The 23,827-nt window shown below is 41.8% G+C and overlaps 2 protein-coding genes across 2 annotated transcripts; both read left to right on the top strand.

The window, feature by feature from the left end:
• Positions 1–2,142: 2,142 nt before the first annotated feature.
• Positions 2,143–2,838, top strand: LOC149005461 (uncharacterized). Its single transcript, XM_089135911.1, has one exon. The coding sequence runs from the start codon at positions 2,143–2,145 to the stop codon at positions 2,836–2,838; it is 696 nt and encodes a 231-aa protein (XP_088992037.1).
• Positions 2,839–14,413: 11,575 nt separating this feature from the next.
• On the top strand, positions 14,414–16,030 carry LOC149005460 (salicylic acid-binding protein 2-like). Its single transcript, XM_089135581.1, has 3 exons — positions 14,414–14,884; positions 15,422–15,541; positions 15,659–16,030. Exons 1-3 carry the CDS (start codon positions 14,414–14,416, stop codon positions 16,028–16,030), a joined length of 963 nt encoding a protein of 320 aa, XP_088991707.1.
• Positions 16,031–23,827: the final 7,797 nt, after the last annotated feature.

Below are 23,827 nucleotides of genomic sequence, written 5' to 3'. Positions count from 1 at the left end.
CCGTTTTTGGTTCCTGCAACTTTGGCTAAGGGCCCATTTCCAAGAGTTTTATTCTTTTCAATCAACTATCTCTTGTGCAATTTCTAGAACTCTATACACTATAGTACTAGATCCTATACTTTATGCTAATGATAGAGGTAGGTTCATCCACTACATTCATAGCTTTGGTAGACCGCATGAGGCATAAGGTTATCTATCAAATTTCCTCCAGAGTAAGTGCTCTTTTCCTCCAGAGTGAGTGTCTTATTTCAAGTTTGCCGGAATCCGATATTTCCCTGGTTTCTCATGGCTCACCTTCGACCTCCGATGAGGGGTAGAGGAAGAGGAAGGACTATTCCACGCTGAGAAACATGGCGAGAAGACTACACTGCAGAAAGTTCTAGAGTGGTTTTCTTTGACGATGAAGGTATCGACGTTGATGATACTATCGAAGAAAGGGAAACTATTACTAAACTCAACATGCTGGTAGGAAAAGTGTTAACCGGGAAACAATACCGAAAACATGCATTGTATAAGGCCCTTCCGAGAGCCTGGAATCTAGTGCTACCGGTAGAAATCACCGAAATGGAAACGGATCAATACATGTTTTAGTTCAATCATCATCAAGACATGTTTAACATTATAGAAGAATCACCTTGGTCGGTGGCCGGGAATATGTTGATGTTAGAACCCTGGAAGGCTGAAGGAAACTGGGCGTTTACACATGCTGATTTTTGGTGCCAATTTCATGGTATCCCAATGGAGCTCATAACCCTAGAGTTTGGATTTCATCTTGCAAAATTGTTGGGCGAACCTGGAAGTGGTATGATTGTACGAGGAATGCAAATGGGTGAGCATGTAAATTATTTTCGCTGCCGGATTACAATGGATTGCCGAAAGCCACTTCGCCACATAATCAATTTGCGTCGTCGCTCAGGTACACAATATGAAGCCCTAGTTAAAATAGAGAAATTACCATTATATTGCTACACCTGTGGGATTATAGGCCATGAAGAACAGAGATGTCACAATCTATTTGAAGAAGCAGTTGGGCAGGGAAGGAGATACTGGTTTGGGGCCGCAGTAAGAGGAAGCATATCGGATGCTCGACTGGTGTACAACGCTCCTACGATGCACTATAGTGAGTCTGACCACTTCAAAACACATTGTAATATGACAGAAAAACTTGCTAACACCGGCGCACCTAGCGGAGAAGGCCCTGCTATGGAACAAAATCCGGCGACTTCCATAATTCCGATAGCTCAGATTTTTCAGCAGTTGAACTAGAACTTCCATACCGCCTCAAACAGAATCGCCAACAACCCACCTGCGTTTCCTCTATCAGAAAACCTACAGTGTCAGGCGACCACTCTACCAGGTCAGATGGTACAGGAAGATATGCTCCCTAACAACCTCCATCCGACACAGCTCCACAACCCTTCGTCTCTGACATACCTTCTGCAATAAAGCCGTCATCTTCCGGTCCCCACCTCTCCATTGCCTCCTTCGACCTCAGACATCCACCGCCTTCTACTCTCTCTCCTCCCAAACCTTGCAACAATATCTCTATTAAACCCTAACACCTTAACCCATCCCACTAACCCAAGTTCCTTTAACCTACACGATACCTCACCTTTGGTCAACTCTCTGATCACCCCAAGCCTAAGCCCACTACCAACATCACCGTTTTATCCCTATAGCCCAACCCACACTCAAAATGACTCACAAACCCAAACCCATTTAGATTATAGTAATCTAAATATGCAACCCTCACAATCCACGTCCCAAAGCCCAGAACCATTAAACCCATCATACACCACAACTCCCACACCAAAAATCAGAACTCACATGAGATGGTTGAGCAGGGAGGGAAAAAAAGTTCAAAAACACACAGAAGCTCTTAAGCTACCCCTGAAACTGATGATATGAGTATGGAGGCTGAATCTCATTTACAATTTTAATGTAGAACCCCATGGAGGCTGGGGAATCACGGCCCCACGGGCAGTCATGATCATCACAAGTTGGAATTGTAGAGGTCTTGCGAGCCCCTCTACAATCCACACTCTGAAAAATCTCGTAAAACAGAGGCACTCGGATGTGGTTTTCTTAATGGAAACAAAAATCACCCAAAAGAAGGTGGAGCAAATTTAGAGAAGACTTAAAATGGATCGTTGTTTTGTAGTAAATCCAGATGGTTTAGCAGGGGGACTAGCTCTGATGTGGAAGGAAAATTTACAAATTCAAATACCATTCTCTTGTCCCAGGTATATAGATGTTGAAATCTGTTTTGATAAAACTCATCATGCTTTTGTGACATTGGTTTATGGTGACCCAATTAAGGAGAAAAGACAAGCAGTCTGGGATGAATTGGAATTTTTGGGAGCAGGGAGAACAGGGGATTGGCTAGCAATACGCGACTTCAATTCCATCTTATCATGGCAAGAAAAAAGTGGAGGGAATTGTAAAGGAGGGAAGCAGGTCCGAAATTTTCAAAGCATGGTGGAGGCCTGTGGCTTTACTGATTTGGGAGCTCAAGGTGCAGCATTTACATGGAGCAACAAACGATTGGGTAGAGGAAATGTGCAAGAACGTTTAGACTGTGCTTTAGCTACAGTCGGATGGATCAACTCTTTTCCAGAATCGGTGGTATATGTAGAAACAACCCTGATGTCAGATCATGCACCAATCACACTGGATACTGAAGGATTACCATCATCTGGACCAAGGCCATTTCGCTTCGAAGCAATGTGGTTGACAAATACAGGGTGTAAAGAAGTGATTTCAGCTGCATGGAAGAAGGTAACAGATCCTCATGCTCCATCAATTCTCTTTAAAAAATTAAATACTGTTCAGACATAATTAATTACTTGGAATAAAGAGTGTTTTGGAAATCTGCATCATAAAATTTCTGTACTTCAGAAGGAATTAACATACTTACAATGACTTCTAGTTCAAGAAAGAACTCAACAGAGAGAAAATGAACTTGCAACTGAGCTTGGTCTTTTGCCAGAATCTGAAGAAATCTTCTGGAAACAGAAATCCCGAGTGCAGTGGCTAAATGAGGGGATCAAAACACTGCTTTCTTCCATGCTTCAACATTAGTCTGCAGAAGAAGAAACCGTATTCTGAAAATGGAAAGTTCAAATGGTGAGTGGTGTTCACATGAAGCTGCCATTTACAAATTATTTTCTACATACTATGAAGACTTGTTTTCATCTGTGGAGATAGATGATTTAGAACTGGAGAAGGCTTTACACGATCTACCCAAGAAAGTAACCACCTCTGAAAATGAAGCACTGCTTGCAACACCCACTAAGGAGGAAGTTAAGGATGCCCTCTTTGATATGAGGCCTTTAAAAAGCCATGGTATTGATGGTTTTCCACCCCTCTTTTTTCAACGTTTCTAGGATTTAACTCATGAGGATTTGCATATATTTGTTGTAAACTTCTTTGATCCATGCTTCTTCCCAGAAGGGTCAAATGATACGTTGGTATGTTTAATACCAAAGGAGTGCCCGGAGCAAGTTGAGGACTTCAGACCGATAAGTCTATGCCCTGTTGCAATCAAGGTAGCTACCAAAGTGCTAGCAACAAGACTACATCAGCTCCTCCCATCATTAGTACCAGTTGAGCAATCGGCCTTCATTAAGGGCAGGGAAATTTCAGATAACATCTTTAAGGCACATGAGGCTTTCCATTACCTAAAGAAAAAGAAGAAAGGTAAGAAAGCCATCCTTGCTATGAAGGTGGACATGAAACGTGCTTATGACCGGATAGAGTGGAAGGATATTGCTGCTATAATGTCAAAATTGGGTTTCAATATAAGATTGGTGGATCTTATTTTGAATGTTCTATGCTCAGTTCAATATTCTTTTATCATCAATGTAGCAGAGAGATTTTCCATAGTGCCAGAAAGAGGTATAAGGCATGGTGATTCTCTGTCACCTGCTTTATTTGTAATTTGTGCACAAGGTCTATCACATTTAATTGCCCAAAGGAAAAGGAAGGGATAATTCGAGGGATAAGTATCAAGGGCAGAACCCAACCTCTCACTAGCCTCATGTTTGCAGATGATGTTCTCTTATTCTCAAAAGTACTGCTTCAAAGTGTATATGGGTTTAGAGACTGTATTGAGGACTATTGCAAAGTGTCAGGACAAGCCATAAATGAAAAGAAATCCTCCATTAGCTTTAGTCCTAACACACTTCCTAGGATCCGGCGGTGGTTTTCAAAGATCATGAAGTCAAGTGTAGAGAAGGTCCAGTTCAATATCTAGGTTTACCAACTGACTTTGGGGTTTCCAAGGTAGACATCTTCCATTCTATTAGTGATAAACTTGCACACAAATGTGAGGGATGGACAAGCAAGTGTTGAATCATACAAGAAGAGAGGTGATGCTGAAATATGTTGCTCTACAAACCTCAAATTACATTGCAGCTCATTTCAAGATCCCAACTACGATCCACAAACAAGTAAGATCAAAGGCTGCGAGATATTTTTGGGGAGGAAAGGATGGGAAGGCAACTATTCATTGGCTATCCTGGAAGAGACTAGTAAAGCATAAAAGTAAAGGGGGACTAGGACTAAAGGATCCACTTCTACATAATAAAGCAATGTTATGTAAAGTGGCTTGGAAATTATTCTCAAATCCTGAGGCTGATTGGGCAAGATTCTTAAAGCAAATCTACTATCCCAAAGGTAATTCCTTGAAGCAAAGAAGGGGCCAGTCCATCTTGGGCTTGGAGAAGGATATTGGAAGGCCGAGAGGTGTTGAAAAAAGGGTTGATATGGAAGATAGGTGATGGCCGAACCATCAAGTTATGGGATGATCCATGGATTTTCAGGCATCCTCACTCCAAGATCTCAACCAAAAAAGAACAGCAGTGCAGTCTACAGTGGGTGGCTAATATCATTGATGAAGACACACGAGAATGGAAAGAGGACATCATTCGACATTGATTTTCCCCTATAGAAGTAGCTGCAATCTTAAGTATGAAGCTCTCTCTCTTTCCAACAGCGGATTCATTAATCTGGGGAGGCAGCAAAGATGGGAAATTTTCTGTTAAAGCTGCTTATATACTACAAGAACAAGAAAAAGAGTTAGAAAGTGCAGCAGCTCCCTCTTCATCCCGACTCAAAAAGTGGGAGACCATTGATGCATCTATTTGGAAGGAAATTTAGAAGTGTGACACGCTGCCAAAGGTGAAAAACTTCATGTGGACAGCAGCAAATGAAGGACTAGCGACAACCCAAGGTCTCATACAAAGAGGTATGCATCTAGATACTTTATGTGGTTTATGTGGAGAGGGGCAGGAATCTATAGAACATGTCTTATTTCATTGTCAATTAGCTCGGCAAGTGTGGTATGGATGTCCTTTAACATGGCGTATTCATGAGGAAGGAGAATACTCGATGGAACAATGGATCAAAGCATGGGGTAAATTTGAGGCAATGGGAGCACAGGCAGCAGTGAAATTGAAAAGCCTTAGTGGTTTCATTGTATGGCAGCTATGGAGGGTGAGAAATGATAGGGTGGCTGGTAATCAACCATGGACAGCAAAGCAAGTCATTCAACAGGCATTAAAAGCCCATGGGGAATATTGGACTCATAAGAAACAACCACCAGTTGCCAAACCCAACTCCAATAGTGCTGTAATTACTATTACAGCGGAGGCCCATCTTCAGAGGTTAACCATGAATCCCAACTCTATTGTGCTCAATATGGATGCCTCTTGGAGACCAAAAGCAAGAGAAGGTGGTTTGGAAATTCTGCTCAGAGGAAGAGATGGGAAGCCGTGTCTAGCTGTCTCTTCACCTCAATATTTCTCATCACCAATAGAAGGTGAAGCATTAGCTATGTGAGCTGGACTTTTGGAAGCATTGGGAGATGGTTATGAATATGTGGAGGTTCACTCAGATTGCAAGGATCTAATTATGTTTGTGGTGAATGGGTCCACCCCTCCCCCATATATTCTTCCGATTCTCCAAGACATACAATACATTGCTTCAAAATTTTGGCATTTCAGTGCCAGACACATATCTAGGAAATCCAATGTAATAGCGGATATCCTTTCCAGGAAGGCATTCAACCTCTTAAAACGGGTAGAATGGCCTATTTCCAACCAGAGGTTATTAGAGCTTTGCTCAGCCACTCTTCAGGTTTCTGAATAAAGAACTAATTACCCAAAATAAAAAAATAGACCACATGAGGCCTTCACCCCTTACAAACATAGTCCAGTCCTTGACTGGCTGAGTAGAGCTATGAGAGATCCACAAAGTGACCAAGATCTGTAGGCTTGGTAGCTCACTTGTCGGGATCTCCATTTTGGGGTTGTTCTAGAGAGATCGGAAAACAACATTGAACCGAAGTATATAACCCTCAAATTCTTGCAAGATAGTTCGATCTCTAAGGCCAAATGAGATAAGCTGAAAACTTTAGAAGAAATAGCCAAAATCATAGAGCCAAATATCATAGTTATCTCAAAATTCCCAAACTAGAGTTCTTCATGCATCCCAGCACTAGCGCTCCCTTCCAGCAATCGTGATCGGGATACGTATAGTCTACCCCACTTTTTTACCGAAACTTTGAAAGCAAGGAAACTGACATCCAATATTTGTTTGTACAGAATGCAAGAATTGGAAAAGCTTCATCAAGTCGGTAAAAAAGTTTGTTGTATGATTCAATCATTTCTTATGGAAGTTTCTTTCGAACCAAGTGCCACCCTGAGCGAGATATCATGATGGAATGGCATAGAGAAGCCTTGGATGACCTCGTGTATCAGGAGATCGAGGGTGAAGTACCATAGAACCAGGGGTGGAACCATAGTGGGGCCGGGGCCATGCCCCCCCCCCCCCATTTTTTAAAATATTATATAAATCCATTAATTTTTCCAGTTTTTATATTAATTTCCTTAATTTTTTCAGTTTTTTCTCTTCCCACGTGTGAAATATCATTATTTGTCCCCTCCCCCAAATATTGAGAACAAATTTTAAAGGTAAAATAATGGGTATAAATGTCATTCCTAATTAAAAACTAACTCCTCAATCCCTATTTATTCTTTCATCTTTTCTCTCTCATCTTGTTTTCCTATTTATTCTCTTCTCCTTTTACAAACGTGGATTAAAGGAATTTTTTAAAAAAGAAAATTTATTAAGTATTCAAAATGCCATTCCTAATTAGAAACTAATTTCTCAATCCCTATTTATTCTCTCGTATCTCCTCTTTTCTTTCTATTTATTCTCTTCCCTTCTATAAGCGTGGTTTAAGGAAAATTTGGAAAAAAAAATCTTCTCTACAACTAGGTCCTCCTTCTCTTTCTCAATTTATTTATCGTTTTTCTTTTTATTTGATTTTATATTCGTTGTTTCTTATTTCTTCGCAATTTTTGTTCTCTGGATTTGTTATTGTGAATAAATGTTCATAATTAGTAAGGTAACTAATTACCATTGGTTTGCATCTCTTACCTAAAAAATTTTTCCTTTTTTTTTTTTTTGCTTTAATTTGTCAGTATTTTGTCAAAAAAATATCATATCAATAATTTACCTTTTTTTTTCTTCTTTCAAATACGTGTGGGGCCCACACAATATGTGTGAATATATTCCTTAATATAATAATAATTCATAAATGGGCCCCCAATGGATTTTATAAGGGCCCACACAATATGTGTGGTGAAAAACATTAGTGTTTTCCCAACGGGAAGGTTATTTGAACTTTCATTCTTCGCCCCCACCCCCAATGTTAAATCATGGTTCCGCCCCTGCATAGAACCCAACTAGGTTAAAGAAATTCATGGAGGATAATGGATAAAGATATCTACAAAAACCTCCTTCTGATTCCAATACCCTTGAGGAAATTGACCTTAAGCAGCAATTAGAACAACATCTCCTGGCGGAGGAAAAATTTTGGTGCCAAAGATCTAGGGTTTTGTGGCTGACCGAGGGAGACCGTAACACCCAATTCTTTCATGCCTCGACTGCCTAAAGAAGACAAAAGAACACTATCCATCGATTAAAGGACAACTTTAGTCAATGGGTTAAAGAAGAAGCCCATATCAAAACTGAAATATGCACCCACTTCTCTTCCCTTTTCACCTCCTCTTCCCCAAGTGATCCTCAAAAATTTCTTCTAAGTACATCTCCATGCATTTCAGCTTCAGGAAACCAAGTTCTATGTGCTCCTTTCTCCCCAGAAGAAATTAAGAGCACTCTTTTCCAAATGAAAGGAAACAAAGCCCCAGGGATTGATGGCCTTCCTGCCAAATTCTATCAAAAGCATTGGGATACTGTCACATCCCCTTAGCCGGTACCCTAACTAGCATACCCGGGTGTGTGATCCATGGCCCCGAAGATCAAGTATTGAGGAAATCATCCTCCTACATATGCAATAACATAATCATGAACAGATAAAATCAAGTGTAATATTATAAATAAAAGATCTAATTAGGAAATGTATATCAGGTATAATCGAGTGCGAAAAATGATACCAGATGTAAGCACATCAAAAAGAAGTAGAGTGAGGCGGAAACTCACTCCATAGTTACAGCGGAATATAGCATGTAAGTCTAAAAAGAGTTACAACTATTTCTAAAGTAAAGTAAAGAAAGAAAGTCAAACTGAACTACGAGTTTTCTATCCTATAGATAACATCTTCAAAATAGTGGACTTCATCAATCCAACATAGATGTTCCAATTCTACGTTACGTCTACTCGTAGTACGCAACTTGATCGCTTGAGGGATCATCAGTGTGATCTTTATTGTTGCCAGTACCTTGCGTGTAGTACGCTTCATTGGCTTGCGCTTCGTCGTATTGTCATTTATAGTAGTCAGTACCTGTGGAATAATCTAACCAAAAAGATTGCACAAAAAGGAGTGAGTTCGAATGAACCCAACAAGACAAGTTAACTCATAACAACATAAATAACATACAGCAGAACATAACAAGATGCGATGTAATATGAAACAGATAATGTATCTATGCTTCTAAACTCTATGTATGTTGGTCGAGGGGGGTTTAAATCCTCAGCGGCGCTCATCCGAGCGGCCATCCAACGGCTGCTCTAGAAGAGCGCCACATGTTAGATAAAAAAATCTGAATCATTCAGTATTTTACTATATATTTTTCCTTTAACCCGTTCAATAAACCCGGTTTAAAACCAACCAGAATTATCTAACAATTTCAACTCGCTTTAGTAGACCACTGCAAAACCCTTCCATCGGAGACACAGGAAGCAAAGCTTAGAGTTCCAAGTGAACCTTTCCCAATGGAATTCGATCGAACCCAAAGACTAGGCTGATGAATTGAATTGAAGTGAAGCGAAGCAATCTTTCGGTTTCTGGGGAAACAAGAAGAAGCCCCAAAAAGAATTGGAGTGTTGGCTTCCGACGAAAAGTTTATGAATAGTTCTTCCAGATGGTAGTACAGATAAATTTATTTAGATTCAGTATCTCAAATTTCCATATGGTAGTTTACGCTATTTAGCGTTTAAAGTTTTGGTTCAAAGCTTTTTGAATTTCCTCCAGTGGAACTTCTCATTACAATCAAGTGTTCTTCAGTAACCATCTCACTTCAAGCTAATGAAACCGTAGCTGGAATTGAGATCTTAGTGATGATTTTCATGCTTCAGAGCAAATCACAGCCATTTCTCTACATATCCATAGATTTCGATTTTAATTTCTTTGCATTTCAATTTCCAATAGAAATTCTGGATGGTTTGATCTGTAGGCGCTTCCCTGTGTTATGATAATTTTAAGGGTTTATGGTATAAAAGGATATCAAATTGTTCTAAATGATGTCTGGATTTGAGCCCAGAATCATGACGGCTAGAGAATCTTTCGGTGTTGGTCTTCAGAAAAGTCCTGTTTCTTCTCAGCCTTCAGAGATACCTAACATGTCACGCTACAATTGAATTAGATCTAGATCTGAGAAACCAGTCAGAAACAGATGAGAATTAGAAGAGAAACAGAGGAAAAGAGAAAGAACGAGAGCAGGACGAAGAGAGAGAGAAGATAGGATAAAAGTAATTTTCCATACTTATCATTCCGTATTCCACTATCTTATAGAAATTGACAGGTGGTTACATGGTTTCTAGAGAATTCTACTAAGTGGTATAATCCTTCAAATATGTTGGACGGTTTATGTCCCTGGCTGGTCTGGTTCTTGCCACGAGAGGGCCAGCTGGCTGTTGGATAATGACATTGCCTTGGTCTGCAGAAAAAACCTCGTCCTCGAGGTTGAGTGCTGGAAATTGCTGGCGAAGCTGCGAGATATCTTCCCAGGTGGCTTCTTCTGGAGGTAAGCCTTGCCAATGGATCAAAGCTTGAGCAACAGTGGTTCCGCCCCTGATAACCTTGCGATTGTTGAGGATAGTGTTAGGTTGCAGCGGTGATGAAGGATCGGCAGGGAGCTCTATGAAGGAAGTCGGATCACCAAAACAGGGTTTCAACATGGAAACGTGAAAAACTGGGTGCACCCTAGAGCCCACTGGAAGTTGTAGTTCATACGCCACCTTCCCTATACGGCGAAGAATCACATACGGCCCATAATAACGCCTGGATAGCTTCTGATTCAAACGACGGGCGACGGTAATCTGGCGATAAGGATGAAGTTTCACAAAGACCGTGTCCCCTGTGTTAAATTGGCGATCAGTTCGTTTGCGATCAGCCTGCGATTTTATTCGATTTTGAGCACGGCGGAGATTTTCCTTGAGGGTGCGGAGTAACTTGTCGCGATTTTGCAACTCAAAGTCCACTGCCACATTTGAAGAGGAATTGGGGATGTATTGAACCAGTGTTGGTGGAGCTCGTCCATACAATGCCTCAAAGGGTGTACAAGCCAAGGAAGAATGGTGGGAGGTGTTGTATGAATATTCTGCCCAAGCGAGGAACCGCGGCCATTGTTGGGGCTCATCACTTACAAAGCAACGAAGATAATTTTCCAAACAACGGTTTAAGGCTTCTGTTTGTCCATCGCTCTGGGGATGATAGGCAGAGCTCATCGAGAGGGTGGTGCCCTGTAAGCGAAACAAGTCCTGCCAGAAGGAGCTAAGGAAAAGTGAATCACGGTCACTCACAATCGATCGTGGGATGCCATGGAGCTTGGCGACATCATTCATAAAAGCTTCGGCCACCTTATAGCTGGTGTAGTTTGATGATAAGGCAGTGAAATGAGCATATTTAGTTAAACGGTCGATGATGACCATAATAGCCCTCTTCCCTGCAGCTGGTGGGAGACCAGTGATAAAATCCATGGAAACCTCCTCCCACACGCGTTCTGGAATCGGTAAGGGTTGGAGTAAACCTGCTGGAGAAACTTGCAGCGTTTTAACCTCGTCGACAAATTAAACAATGTGCAACAAATTCTTTGGTGTCTTTCCTCATCCCTTTCCAGTGAAGATTTTCTGATAGGCGTTTATATGTGCGAAGGTAGCCGGCGTGTCCGCCACTGGGAGTAGAATGAAATTCTCTGAGGAATTGATGACGCAGGTCGAGTCAGATGGGATAACCAAGCGTTGATTGAAATACAACAATCCATCGCGCTCAAGGTAACCAGGATATAGAGCTGGTTGGCGGTGTAATTCATTGCAAAGGGTTTGACATTCAGCAGAGTTGGAGATGGCAGCCTTAATTTGATCCAGAAAATTAGGGGTAGCGACAGAAATTGCCATGAACTCAGAGACTCGTGACAGAGCATCTGCTGCGGAGTTTTCCTTACCTGGCCGGTAAAGTATTTCAAACTGGTATCCCATTAATTTTGCCATCCAAAATTGTTGTTCAGGGGTTTGAATTACTTGGGTTGTAAGCTCCTTGAGGCTGTGGTGGTCGGTCAGAATAGTAAACTTTCTACCCAAAAGATACTGTCGCCACTTCCAAACAGATTGTGTTATAGCGAGCATCTCCCTTACATATGTTGACGCTGCTTGTAATCGCATCGATAATTTCTTACTGAAGAAGGCAATGGGGTGACTATGCTGCGTTAAGACTGCTCCGATGCCAACTCCGGATGCATCCGTCTCCAACGTGAACGGCTGGGAAAAATCTGGCAAGGCTAATATTGGAGCCCGAATCAGTTGTTCCTTCAATTTGCTGAATGCCTGATTAGCTTCGAGGGTCCACTGGTAGGCCCCTTTTTTGAGTAAATTTGTCAATGGAGTGGCGATTTGAGCATAACCCCTTATAAATTTTCTATAATAGCCCGTGAGGCCCAAAAAAGCCCGTACATCCCGAAGGCCTTGTGGAGTGGGCCAATGAGAAATAGCTTCAATTTTGTTGGGGTCCACTGCCAGACCGTGGGCTGAAACTATATGACCCAAATATGCAACAGATGTTTGTCCAAAAGAGCACTTAGACTGTTTGGCAAATAGCTCATGAGTTTTCAATGTGTCCAAAACTGATGTAAGATGTTGTATATGCTCCTCCCATGTAGCACTGTAAACTAACAAATCATCGAAAAATATTAGAACAAAGCGGCGTAAAAATGGTCGGAATACCTCATTCATCATGGCTTGAAATTTGGCCGGGGCATTGGTGAGCTCAAAAGGCATGACCAGAAATTCATAGTGGCCATCATGTGTTCGAAAAGCGGTTTTTGGAACATCCTCCACCCGTACCCAAATTTGGTGATAACCTGACCGCAAATCGAGTTTGGAAAAGAATTGTGCTCCATATAGCTCATCAAATAATTCCTCAATGGTTGGTATCGGAAAGCGATCCGGTACCGTTACCGCGTTCAAGGCCCGGTAGTCAATACAAAATCTCCATGTGCCATCTTTTTTTTTTTACCAAAAGAACTGGTGAAGAATAAGGACTAGTGCTAGGGCGTATAATTCCGGATGCCAACATCTCGGATACTTGCCTTTCAATTTCAGATTTGTGAAAATGTGGATACCTGTATGGGCGAACCGAAATTGGATTGGTCTGGGGCTGCAAGTGGATGGCATGATCATGTGCCCTTGGTGGTGGGAGACCCTTGGGTGTTGTAAACACTTCAGTATACAACATTAAAAGCTTCTGTAGTTCTGGGCTCATGGGCTCAGTTGTGGACTTATCGGGTTCCTCCATTTCTAATTTAAAAAATATTGCTTCTGATTGGGCTTTAACCATCTTGCACAATCCATGATACATAATTTGAGATGGTGTCTTGCGAAGGTCTCCTTGTAGTGTTACTGGGTGGCCCATGTGGTGAAATTCAATGGTCAAATTTTGATAATCAAAAAGAACAGGCCCTAATTGGGCCAACCACTGAACCCCAAGTATCAAGTCTGCACCAAAAATTGGCAAAACATAGGCATCTACCTCAAATGAAATTGATTGAATGTGTAATGGTAGTTTTCTTACCAAGCCTTCACATGTTAAGTGATTTCCGCTGCCCACTATGACTGTGGTGTGAGGAACTGCTTCTGCAACACATCCCAAACGCTGTGCTGCTTGACTCTGAATGAAACTGTGGGTTGCCCCGCCATCCACTAATGTTTGAATCGGCTGTCCCTGTATATTTGCTAGAGAATCTTTCGGTGTTGGTCTTCAGAAAAGTCCTGTTTCTTCTCAGCCTTCAGAGATACCTAACATGAGATTAGCATTCAGCTTCAGATGCAACTGCAGTTTACAAACCTGCAAGCACAAGTCCTCCGGCAACTTTTCAACCAATCAGTGAACTGCTCCTATTAGTGCTGGTGGTGGAGGCGGAGATGGTTCCGCCGGTGCAATTGTTCAACACAGCCTTAATATGAACATGGGTGAGCCGATGAAGTGGGTTGAAATTGATAGATAATCCTGTTTGGTCTTAAACCGGATTTATTGAACGAGTTAAAGGGAAAATATATAGTAAAATACTGAACGGTTCAAATTTTTTTTATCTGACACGTGGCGTTCATCCAGAGCAGCCGCTGGATGGCCGCTCGCTTGAGCGCCGCCGAGGATTTAAACCCCAGGGGTTACGGGACGCTTGCAATAAAAAATTATAATTAAGTTTAATTGAATCATAGTCATCTTTATTTATTCTTATATGACTTCCATTCAAGTCATTTTCAAATTTTTTTATGACTTGAAAGTTGAAACAAAACTCTTTTGTTTACGTAAAATAACATAAAAATGACCAAGTAGATCGTTTTTGGTAACATGCTGCTACATGTGGGCTTGCCCGACCACTTCCACATGAGATGTTCCCAAAGCAGTTTCTTTCCAACTTGGTTTTGGGGCCCTTTACACCAAGTGGAATGGATATTGACGGAAAAAAAGGTGAAGTCCCCTTAAAAAAGAAACTAGCAAGAGAAAATTTAGATCACGGATGTTTGGTGTTAAATCCTTGGAAGGTGGTTCATCAATAGTTATGCATAAATAGGGGAAGAAGAACGTAAATGGAAGTTATACAAAGAGAGACAAGGAGAGCTTTGAAGCTGTTTAGGTATCAGAAGGTTGAGGTCGAAAATGGCTAGTGAAATGGCGTTGTCTTTCATGGTGGTGGTGGTTCTGTTGCTGCAACTCTTGCTTGCCAATGGAAATGATCCACCACCATGCAACTTCAACCAAAAGCCTTCATGCCCTCAGAAGCCCACAGGATTGTTGGGTCATATCGTTCTTGTGCATGGTGCTGGCCAAGGAGAATGGTACTGGTACAAGGTTAAACCCATATTGGAGGCCGCAGGTTATTACGTAACAACTGTTCAACTTGGACCTTCAATCACCAAAGCTGTGGATTCAATAGAAAACATTACGTTCTTGAGTTACTCCAAACCACTGTTTGATTTGATGCACTGCATAGACCACAAGGTTTTGCTTGTGGGTCACAGTGCAGGAGGTTTAAGTATAGCTGTTGCAATGGAGAAGTATCCCCATAAGACACTTGCAGGTGTATTTGTGTCCGCTTACATGCCAGATACTTCACACTGTATTGCCTATGTCCTTAAGATGGTTGGTATCTTAAGAGCATTTTTGGTATCAATTCTCATTTTTATTTTTTGACATTTCTTATATTTTTTTTGTTTTAATTGTTCAGTGTCTATTTTAAACCCTGTTTTTGTTTGAAATAATAGATAACCCAAAAAACTCTATTGAAAACTCATTCTGTTTATTTTTGTGTAAGACAAAATTCAATGCAAATGAGAGTATAATAGTAAGTATGTATTATTTTTATGAAAACTCTATTGTTTTTTTTTTTTTTCTCACTTTCAAACTCTTATGATCTGTTCTTAGTTTTAATTATCATTTTTTTTATCAAGTAATTCATTTGGACATACCAAATTTACTTTTCATTCTATAATTTATTCAGGACAAGAGTAATAAAACTAGTTTCCATTTTTGATTAAAAAAAAAAAATTGCTTCTTTCATTTCTTTGAAGTAAACAAAATAAAAAATAATAATTAATACAAAAGGTTCCTAAACCGTTATCGTTTATCACCTCTTCTGGATCTATCTTAACAACTCTATTCTCCCTTTCTCTGCAACAGGGAGCCAAGTATCCACAGCACTGGGAAGACACTTGTATCACTACCAGAGGGAACGAGACTTGGTATTTTTTTGGTGACAGATTTTTGAGTACCAGACTCTATGAAATGTGCCCTCCTGAGGTACGTCAGCTCCTTCTCCTTCTCCCTCTCCCTTTCCTCCAGCACACACCACCACACACCCATATTAAATTGCTTGGGAGTGTACAACATAACAACTATGATTTCCTTCCCTGCAAGGTTATCGCTCTAATGTACACACAGAAAAGGCCAGGGTCGTTCTTTAACAATGAACTGGAACGAAAATGGCTTACGAATAAGCGTTATGGCTCAGTTGATCGATTCTACATAGTAATACAAGATGATTTAGCAATTAATGCTGAATACCAACGTGAAATGATCGCCAACTTTCCAGTGAAAGAGGAGAAGACAATTCGAAGATCTGGTCATGAAGTGATGCTATCGAGGCCTTTAGAGTTAACTGCTCATATTATAGACATTGCCAAGCAGTATTCATCTTATCTTGAGAATGCTAATACTGCTGGAGATGCAACTTGGGTAGAGATGAAAGCAAAACTAAATTCAATCAGGCGTGGTGCCTGGTGGGCTTGAACTGACTTCTGGAAAAACCTGGAATTTCAATTGGTATGAGTTTTTGGTGGTAGAGGGTAGCTACGGTTTTCTCGTTAGGGTTACCATCAACCATTTAAGGATGAATAAAATGAGTTGCTATTTGATTGGGCTTTCTAAAGTTCGGGCCTCTCTGTACAAGCTTCTCGTCTGTCTTGTCCGATTGTGACAAGCAACGTTGGATGGAAGGAGCCACGTTAGGACCGGAGGGGGCCATGGCCCCCCCAATTTTTTGAAATTATAAATATCCTTGTTTTTTTTCTTATTTCTCTATTTTAAATGTGAAGTACTACTATTTGGCCCCTCCAAAAATTAAAAATAAAAATTTAAGATAAAGATGATGGATACAATTGTCATTTATAATCTTTATCTAATGGTTATCATTAAATCCCTAGTTTTAAAGAATAAAATGTTAAATTCTAATTAAAAACTAACTCACGATCCATAAATTTCTCCTTATATATTCTCTCCTATTTTTATTTCTATTTATTCTCTCATGAATCTCCTCTTTTATTCCTATTTTTTCTCTTTTTTTTCTCTTTTTTTTTTTTTTTTTTTTTTCTCATACGTCTCACAAAATATTGAAGTAGTTAGCAAATTTTGGAAGTTTCCTGAATCTTCTCCATATTAGGTATTCACTCTCTCTTTCTCAAATTATTCCTTTATCTCTCTCACACTCACGAATTTTCTATTAATTTACCTAATTTTTAATGTAGACGTCACATTAAAATATAATAATATATTCTGAGATGGGACCTATAGTGGGTCCCACATTGGCCCACATATATTCGGCCCCCCAAATGTTCAATCTTGGCTCCGCCCCTGATGAAAGGATGGCAACTCATTGGATGGAAAGGCTGAAACGGAATCAGTCCATTTAGAAATGGCTGAAATGGAATCATTCTGTTTTCAAAAGGTGTGATTCCCTTCAATCCGATGGTTGCCATCGTCTTGGACTACGTGTTGCCACTTGATGGTTGGACAGACAAGACGGAAAAGAGGCTAAGATGGAGAGGATCCGGATCCTACTTTGTATGTGATGCATCCAAAATCTGCTCAGCCCTTAGATCTCCTTGTGATGACCTACAAAACGAAAGTGTCAGATGTGGCCCGACCGCTGGGGTCGGGAGTCCACCTCCGAAGGCTAAGTCAGTTGATGAACTTAATCACAAACGGCTCTGCTAGAAGCACAGAGCTAAGGAAAAAACGGGGAAAGTGATCTAGATCGTAAGCCTCTGATAGTTTACGTCTACTAGTGTGTATGTGGATCTAAGTCCTCCTTACCTCGTCGGCAAGTAAGGTTTATATAGAGTGTACCTTCGAATCTCCTTCGTTGGATGCACTCGAGCCTTCTTCGGGTAGTCGTTGGATCTTAACAGTTAGATCCGTTGAGTGATAGACTTCTACTAGTTTGAACTAGTACAGGACTCCTAAGATAACCTCAAAGTTATTCGATGATTATCCCTTTAATGATGATAAGTGACAGCCGCCAAGTTATGCCTGCCGTCATTAGGGTAATTAACCTAATCCATAAGTAGGATTAGGGCGTGCCTGTAGCTAATTTAGTTTTCTTCCTCAGCAAGCTATCTTCCGGACCCGGCTCACTCGGAAGCGAGTCAATTTCCTCCATCTCGACCGGGGTCGAGGATCAAACTGAGTATGAACCAGGTTCGATCATATTTTCTCCGTATCACGAGCCCCCCAGACCAAGCGTTCGGTGGATTCCGAGGGCTTGGTTTTTAACTGGGTTCTTCGTCAGGCAATAGTCTCTGCGTATCCCACTAAATGTCATATCACATTTAATGCGGTGGTCACTTTTCCTCGAGTGTTGTGAGGGCAATGCCACGTGTCTCTCTGCAGTCGATCTATTGTGGCTCACGTAACCCAAGCAACGGTTTCCGAACGCCTGTTTTGGATTCGTGAGTTCAAACTTTCAAAACGTCTTCAGATCTTGATCTTTGATGCTGAATCAATCTTGATCGTTCAGGTCCTCGAACACTCATGCGGGTGCTTAAAAGCGGTTCGTTGTCTTCGTAGGTTTCATTTTTCTTGTCTGGAATTTGAACCTTCGTCGTCTGCTTCACGCCTTCTCGCTCTCAAGCCTTTGCTTAACTGAATCAGTAAGTTTACTGATCCTTTTGCAAAGTTTAAACTTCTTGTCTCCAGTCTTTTTTTGTACCTTACTGAAACTAGTGATGGAGGATAATAGGGTTTCTTCTTCCCTGGTACCCAGTGTCAGTAATAGTAGTGGTAACGAAGCTTTTGCTTCCCTTCCTTCCGAGTAGTCGGATAGTGATAACAAAACCCTAACTGTCCTCTGGCGCGAATTTGCTGAAGTTTCCCATAAAAGTTTAAAAAGAAAAGCCGAAACTTCTTCCACCCCTCCTGAGTCTGGACCTTCCAAGACTCCTAGGGTGACTGTCGAGTCTTCTAGGCAGCCAAAACAAACCTCCAGGTCTAATGGCGGACCTGGCTCTGTTCCCTCCGCTTACAGGGAGGAAACCCTCCTTTCGGCAATCCAGGTTTTTGATTTTCCTTCTTCTTATCATATTAGGGCTCCTCATTTTGATGAGAGGGTTTATTCGACCCTTCCGGGCGAGTTTTCCCTGTACATAGATGCACTGGAAAGCGGGGTTCGCTTTCCTTTTTTCAATCCTTTGTTCTCAGCCATTCTGAATCACTGAGACATCTGCCCTAGAATGCTCCTTCCCAATAGCTGGCGTCTCATCGTCGGCTTCTTGGGTTTGTGTTTTGAACTTGGTGTTATGCCATCTCTTTCTCTTTTTGTGCACTTTCATCTTCTTTCTATCTCCCATCCTCCCGGCTGGGTTTTTCTCTCCAAACGCAATAAGGCTGAACTTGATTGGAGGGGGCAGCATTCTTGCCAAAGGAACTTGCCCTTCCAATCACAAAGGATGGCGCGAACGATACTTTTTCTGTCGAGCGCCTCAGTCAGATCTCAACTTCCCGACCGTCTGGAAACAGTATACTTCCTATTCTGAAAGTAACCAGAGCCTTCCCTTATCCAAAGAAGACGAGGCGGCCTTCAGGAAGATCAAATCAATTCCATGGTATCAGGAGATACATGGACTTGAGGTGGAGTATAACTCCATCCTTTAGTACTGGGGCCTGGCTCATCGTGAGCTTCTAACCATCATTCTTCAAATTTACTAAAGTGATATGTCTTTTCGGAATTCTGATTCTTGTTCTTCTTTGCAGTGCCTCCAAGAATGAACCTTGAGAATCTACGGGCGAAGGCCGCTAGGGCTGTTGTGACAGTTGAGCAATGGTCGCCTAGAGCCTTAACTGCTGATCAAGAAGCTTCTGTTCCCTCTCCCGACCATTCTTACAAGGGTATCAGAAACATCAGGCCCGTGGTTGACGCTTCGGGTAAAGGAAAAAAACTGATGATGGAGAGGTCAAATATCTCCTCCTCCTCTCGAACCAAAAGGAAGCACGATATAGTTGATGCTTCCTCCCACAAAAAATCCAAAAATTCTGAAGATTGTGAGGAGGTCTTCACACCTCAGTGGACCTGAAAGCAGACTGATAGGGTGACACGAGACCCTGAGAAAGTTGTAGAATGGAGCTCCCTCAGTCTTCTGCCCTCTGATCGTCGGGTTTTTGAAGCCCTGGACGATGATGCCCTTGTTAGTCAGTCCACAAGGTAACGGTCTTCCTGATTTTTCATTTTTTCATAATCTCTTATGACTTCTTCTGATAATCTCCTCTTCCCCAGGAATGTCGTGTTGAGTTTTTATCAGCACATGGAAGCATCGAGCCGGGTTGGCCGCAACGGCTCCTTACTGTAGACCTGTGAAGAGAATTTGGCTAAGGCCAATTCTGAGATAGACCGGCTGTCGGCAGCTGCTAAGGAGCTGTAGAGAAAGCATGACGAGGAGATGAACTCCCTTAAGAAGGCCCTTGATTCTTCAACGACTCGCGCTGTTGTTGCCGAGCGCGAGGCTACGAAGCAGAAAGCAGCTGCCGCATTGTTTGGTGACAGACTTGAGTTTAAGTGCATAGAGAATGAAGAATACTTGAAGCTGGTGGTTCCTAGCAAGCTTGAGCATATCAAGCCGGAGCTTCGAAAGGATTGTGTTCTGAAGTACCTGAACAGCGTACCTTTCTCCAAACTGCTGGGTGTCTTTAACATCCAAGCTTACCGCTTGGGGCAAAATGACGTATGGGAAAGAATTCTTGAATCCATCCCTTCTTTCGATACAACTCCCTTTCGTGAGGTGTGTCACAGAAAGGTCTTCGGGAAGTTAAACATGGATCTCCCTGACTGGGCTCGGGAAGAGGATGATCCTTTTCTAGCTGACCTAAAATACGAGGAATATCTTGCTGATGAACCGCCACTCCAAGAGGAAAAATCACAGGCCGAGTCACAGGCTGCTGCTGAAGAGGACTCTGACAACGACAATTTTGAGGAAGGCTCTTCTCAGGATCCTGAGAAAGGCTCTCCTGTGCAAGACTCCTCGGGCAACAATGAGAAAGAGGCTTAGGGAGTTACCCTTTTTTTTTTTGTAAAGATTGATCCTCCTCGTTAATGAATAGATACTTCTTCCCTGTTTGCCTTAATATTCCCTCGTCTCCTATATAAAGCTTGTCTTGAATATCAAAATATAAATGATAAAACTTATCACTCAACTTCGCATTCCTCGACGAATGATAATCTTGTAAAGGTATCATGAAGAGATGTTTTGGAAAGATGCCTTAGCCTTTATTCTTCCTTACTCCTTCACTTATTGCAAAGTCCACACGTTTCCCTTCTGCTATCTGCGAAGTCAAAATGTTTTCTTGCCTTGGTATACCATTCACTGTTTTCAATGAATTGGTAATACATCCATTATCTAAATGGTAGTGCGACGATTGGAGGTATTCTCGTATCAGGTGCCTATTTCCACGTGGCCTCCTTTTGACCGTTGATCTTGCTTGTTGCGGATTTCGAAGCGTTTTTTCGATCTGGGCCAATGGTTGCCTTTGGCTCTCAACTGTCGTCTTAATACCTGAGGCTATTTAAAGCCCTTGAGGGCACTCTCCATCTATCTTGCTATCTGCAAGTTAGATTTGCAAAAGCGACATTCCGTCCTCCTGCTCTACTTCCGTATTCCTCGTACTCCAACAATAACGCTATCAGCTTCTGAACAAGTGAGCTTTTTGCTATCACCTATCTCCTCTCCTTCCCCTCGAGTAAACTTCACAGTAGTAATACTTGGGGTTTATTTAATGGGTATTCTGAGTAGTTCATATCGACCAGAGAACTAGGGTTTTCCTTCGTTTCTTGTGTTGTTGGGTTTTTTGTACTGATACGACTTTTTTTGTGTACACAGTGGCTCCCAGAATAGATCCGAGCTTTATTAGGGCGAAATCCTGTAAGAAAATCGGTCCAGTGTTGGCGGTGGTTGGGGCTAGCGAGGTGGTTTCATCTGGTGAATCCTCTAAGCGTAAGGCGACTACTGTTGGTGAATCTTCAAGTCAGATTCCCACAATTTCTACTGATGCCACCCCTACGCCTCTTCTGCCTGAAGTGATCTCTCCTTCTTCCCAGGAAGATCTTGATCACTCCATTGCTGATGCCCCTGCTGTTGAGACCGTTCATGCATCCCCGAAGGAGACCCTTTGGACATCTGAGGCAACTATGTTGGCGTCTGATGAAGGTGCGGTCCCAGTAGGTGCTGCTTCTATTTCCAACTCTAGAGCTTGTTTGGCATCCTCTGCCTCTCCTTCTCTGGAGCTGGAGGGTTTTGCCACTAGGAAGCGTCGTCGATTGGCAAGTGATGCAGCTCATCCTTCTCTTGATGTAGCTCATCCTTCTCATCCTTTGCCTAAATTAGTATCAAACGAGTTTGACAAAGCGTTGGAATGGTGTACTGCTGCTCGAATGACTTCTGAGAGCGTAGTTCTTTCCAAACTTCCAGATTAGGACTTTATGAAGTCAATGGTGATGTAAGTCTTTCTTCATTATCTTTTGATTCTGAAAGTTACTCTTCTGCTCCTATTTAACTCGGAAGTTGTTTGCAGGAGTCTCACAGGTAACTTCCACAACCAAGTGGAAGCAGCCTCTAGGCTCAGTAGACTGAGGAATGAGGTTTCCAAGCTTCGGGAAGACTCCAAAGCCAAGGATGCTGAAATTGCTCGCCTTAGGAAGCTAGCCTGGGAGGTTGCAGGAGAAAAGAATTCGGTGATCGAGCGTCTTCGATCAGACTTGGATGATGCCCGGGAGAAGATCCGGCAACTGGAGCGAGAAGTTGGAAAGTCAGGAACCAAAGGATCTGAAGCATTACCTCAAAGGCAAGCTGTCATTCTTTTGCCCGAATCCCTTCCAGCTGACGTTCGCAAAGCCTGCATCTTCAAGTATTTACATAGTAAGCCCTTTGTTGATATGTTGAATGCTTATAACTTGCAGGCGTACCGGGATGGTGAGAACGAAGTATGGGAATCGATACTAAGGAAAGATCCTCATTTTGATACGATTCCCTATAGTGCTGTTTGCCATCCTGAAGTGTTTACCAACTGGGTCTTCCTTCTCCTGACTGGACCAAAAATAAGACTGATCCTCCACCTTCTGATCCGGATATTACGCATTACCTGGAAGATTCTCCTGTTTATTCTCCCCTAGAAGGATTCAATTACGAAGAGCTCGCCTTGGATGAAAGTTTGGTCGAGGACCATACTTCTTCTGGACAAGCTGGACAAAGAGTATGAAATTGCAGAGGATTTTGTACACATTGAATTGCTTTTGTAATCCCCGTTTCTCCTCTTCTTTTTATTGAATCCATGCTGTTGCTTGACTATTGTGTTTGTTCTGGCAAAGCTGTACTGATCTTGTACGATTTCTTAATGATCACCGGTGATGACTTTCTTTTTCCGACCGAAGATTGTATCCCAACTCTTGTAATCTCATATATTTGTTTGATATAAAGGTTGGCCTCTTTTGGTCTTATGAAAAAATAAGAAATTAACTTCATCTTGAACTTTGCCAGTATCAATGCCTTTACCTAAAGATTTCCGGAGAAATACAATAAGTCTGAGAAGAAAATCACTCGGGTTTTAAACCGATGCCTTGTAGAAGGAACTCACTCGGGTTTTAAATCGATGCCTTTACTTAAGGATTTCCGGAGAAATACAATAAGTCTGAGAAGGAACTCACTCGGGTTTTAAACCGATGCCTTTACTTAAGGATTTCCAGAGAAATACAATAAGTCTGAGAAGGAACTCACTCGGGTTTTAAACCGATGCCTTTACTTAAGGATATTTCGAAAATTTAATAAGTCTTGAAGGAACTTACTCGGGTTTCAAACCGATGCCTTGCGGAAGGAACTCACTCGGATTTTCATTCGATGCCCTGACTTAAGAAAATCCGAAAAAATTCAATAAGTGTTGAAGGACCCACACAGATTTTCATCGGATGCCTTGTAGTAGGATCTTTCTCACGAACAAGTACTACACTGACCGCTGAAAGGGATGCCGCTAGATATAGCTGTAAGATTTCCCCCTTCTCTGGTCGGGACAAAAGTGGTGGTTGTCCCAGTGCCTCTTTTAACTCCTCGAAAGCTTTCTAGCACTCTTCAGTCCACTTTGCTTCCTTGCTGCCCTTCAAATCTTTGAGTGCCTTGAAGAATGGTAAAAATTTCTCTCCAGACTTGGAGATGAAACGATTCAAAGCGGCAATTCTCCCTGTTAAACACTGCACATCACGAACAGTTTGGGAGCTTCCATGTCAATTAGAGCTTGTATTTTGGCAGGATTAGCCTCAATACCCCTCTGTGACAC

This window comes from Hakea prostrata, chromosome 9 (genome assembly GCF_041222555.1).
Source record: "Hakea prostrata isolate BN-2017 chromosome 9, UWA_Hpros_2, whole genome shotgun sequence".
Classification (NCBI taxonomy): Eukaryota; Viridiplantae; Streptophyta; class Magnoliopsida; order Proteales; family Proteaceae; genus Hakea; species Hakea prostrata.
Note: the sequence above shows the minus strand (reverse complement) of the source record. Positions and strands in the feature narration are given on the sequence as shown.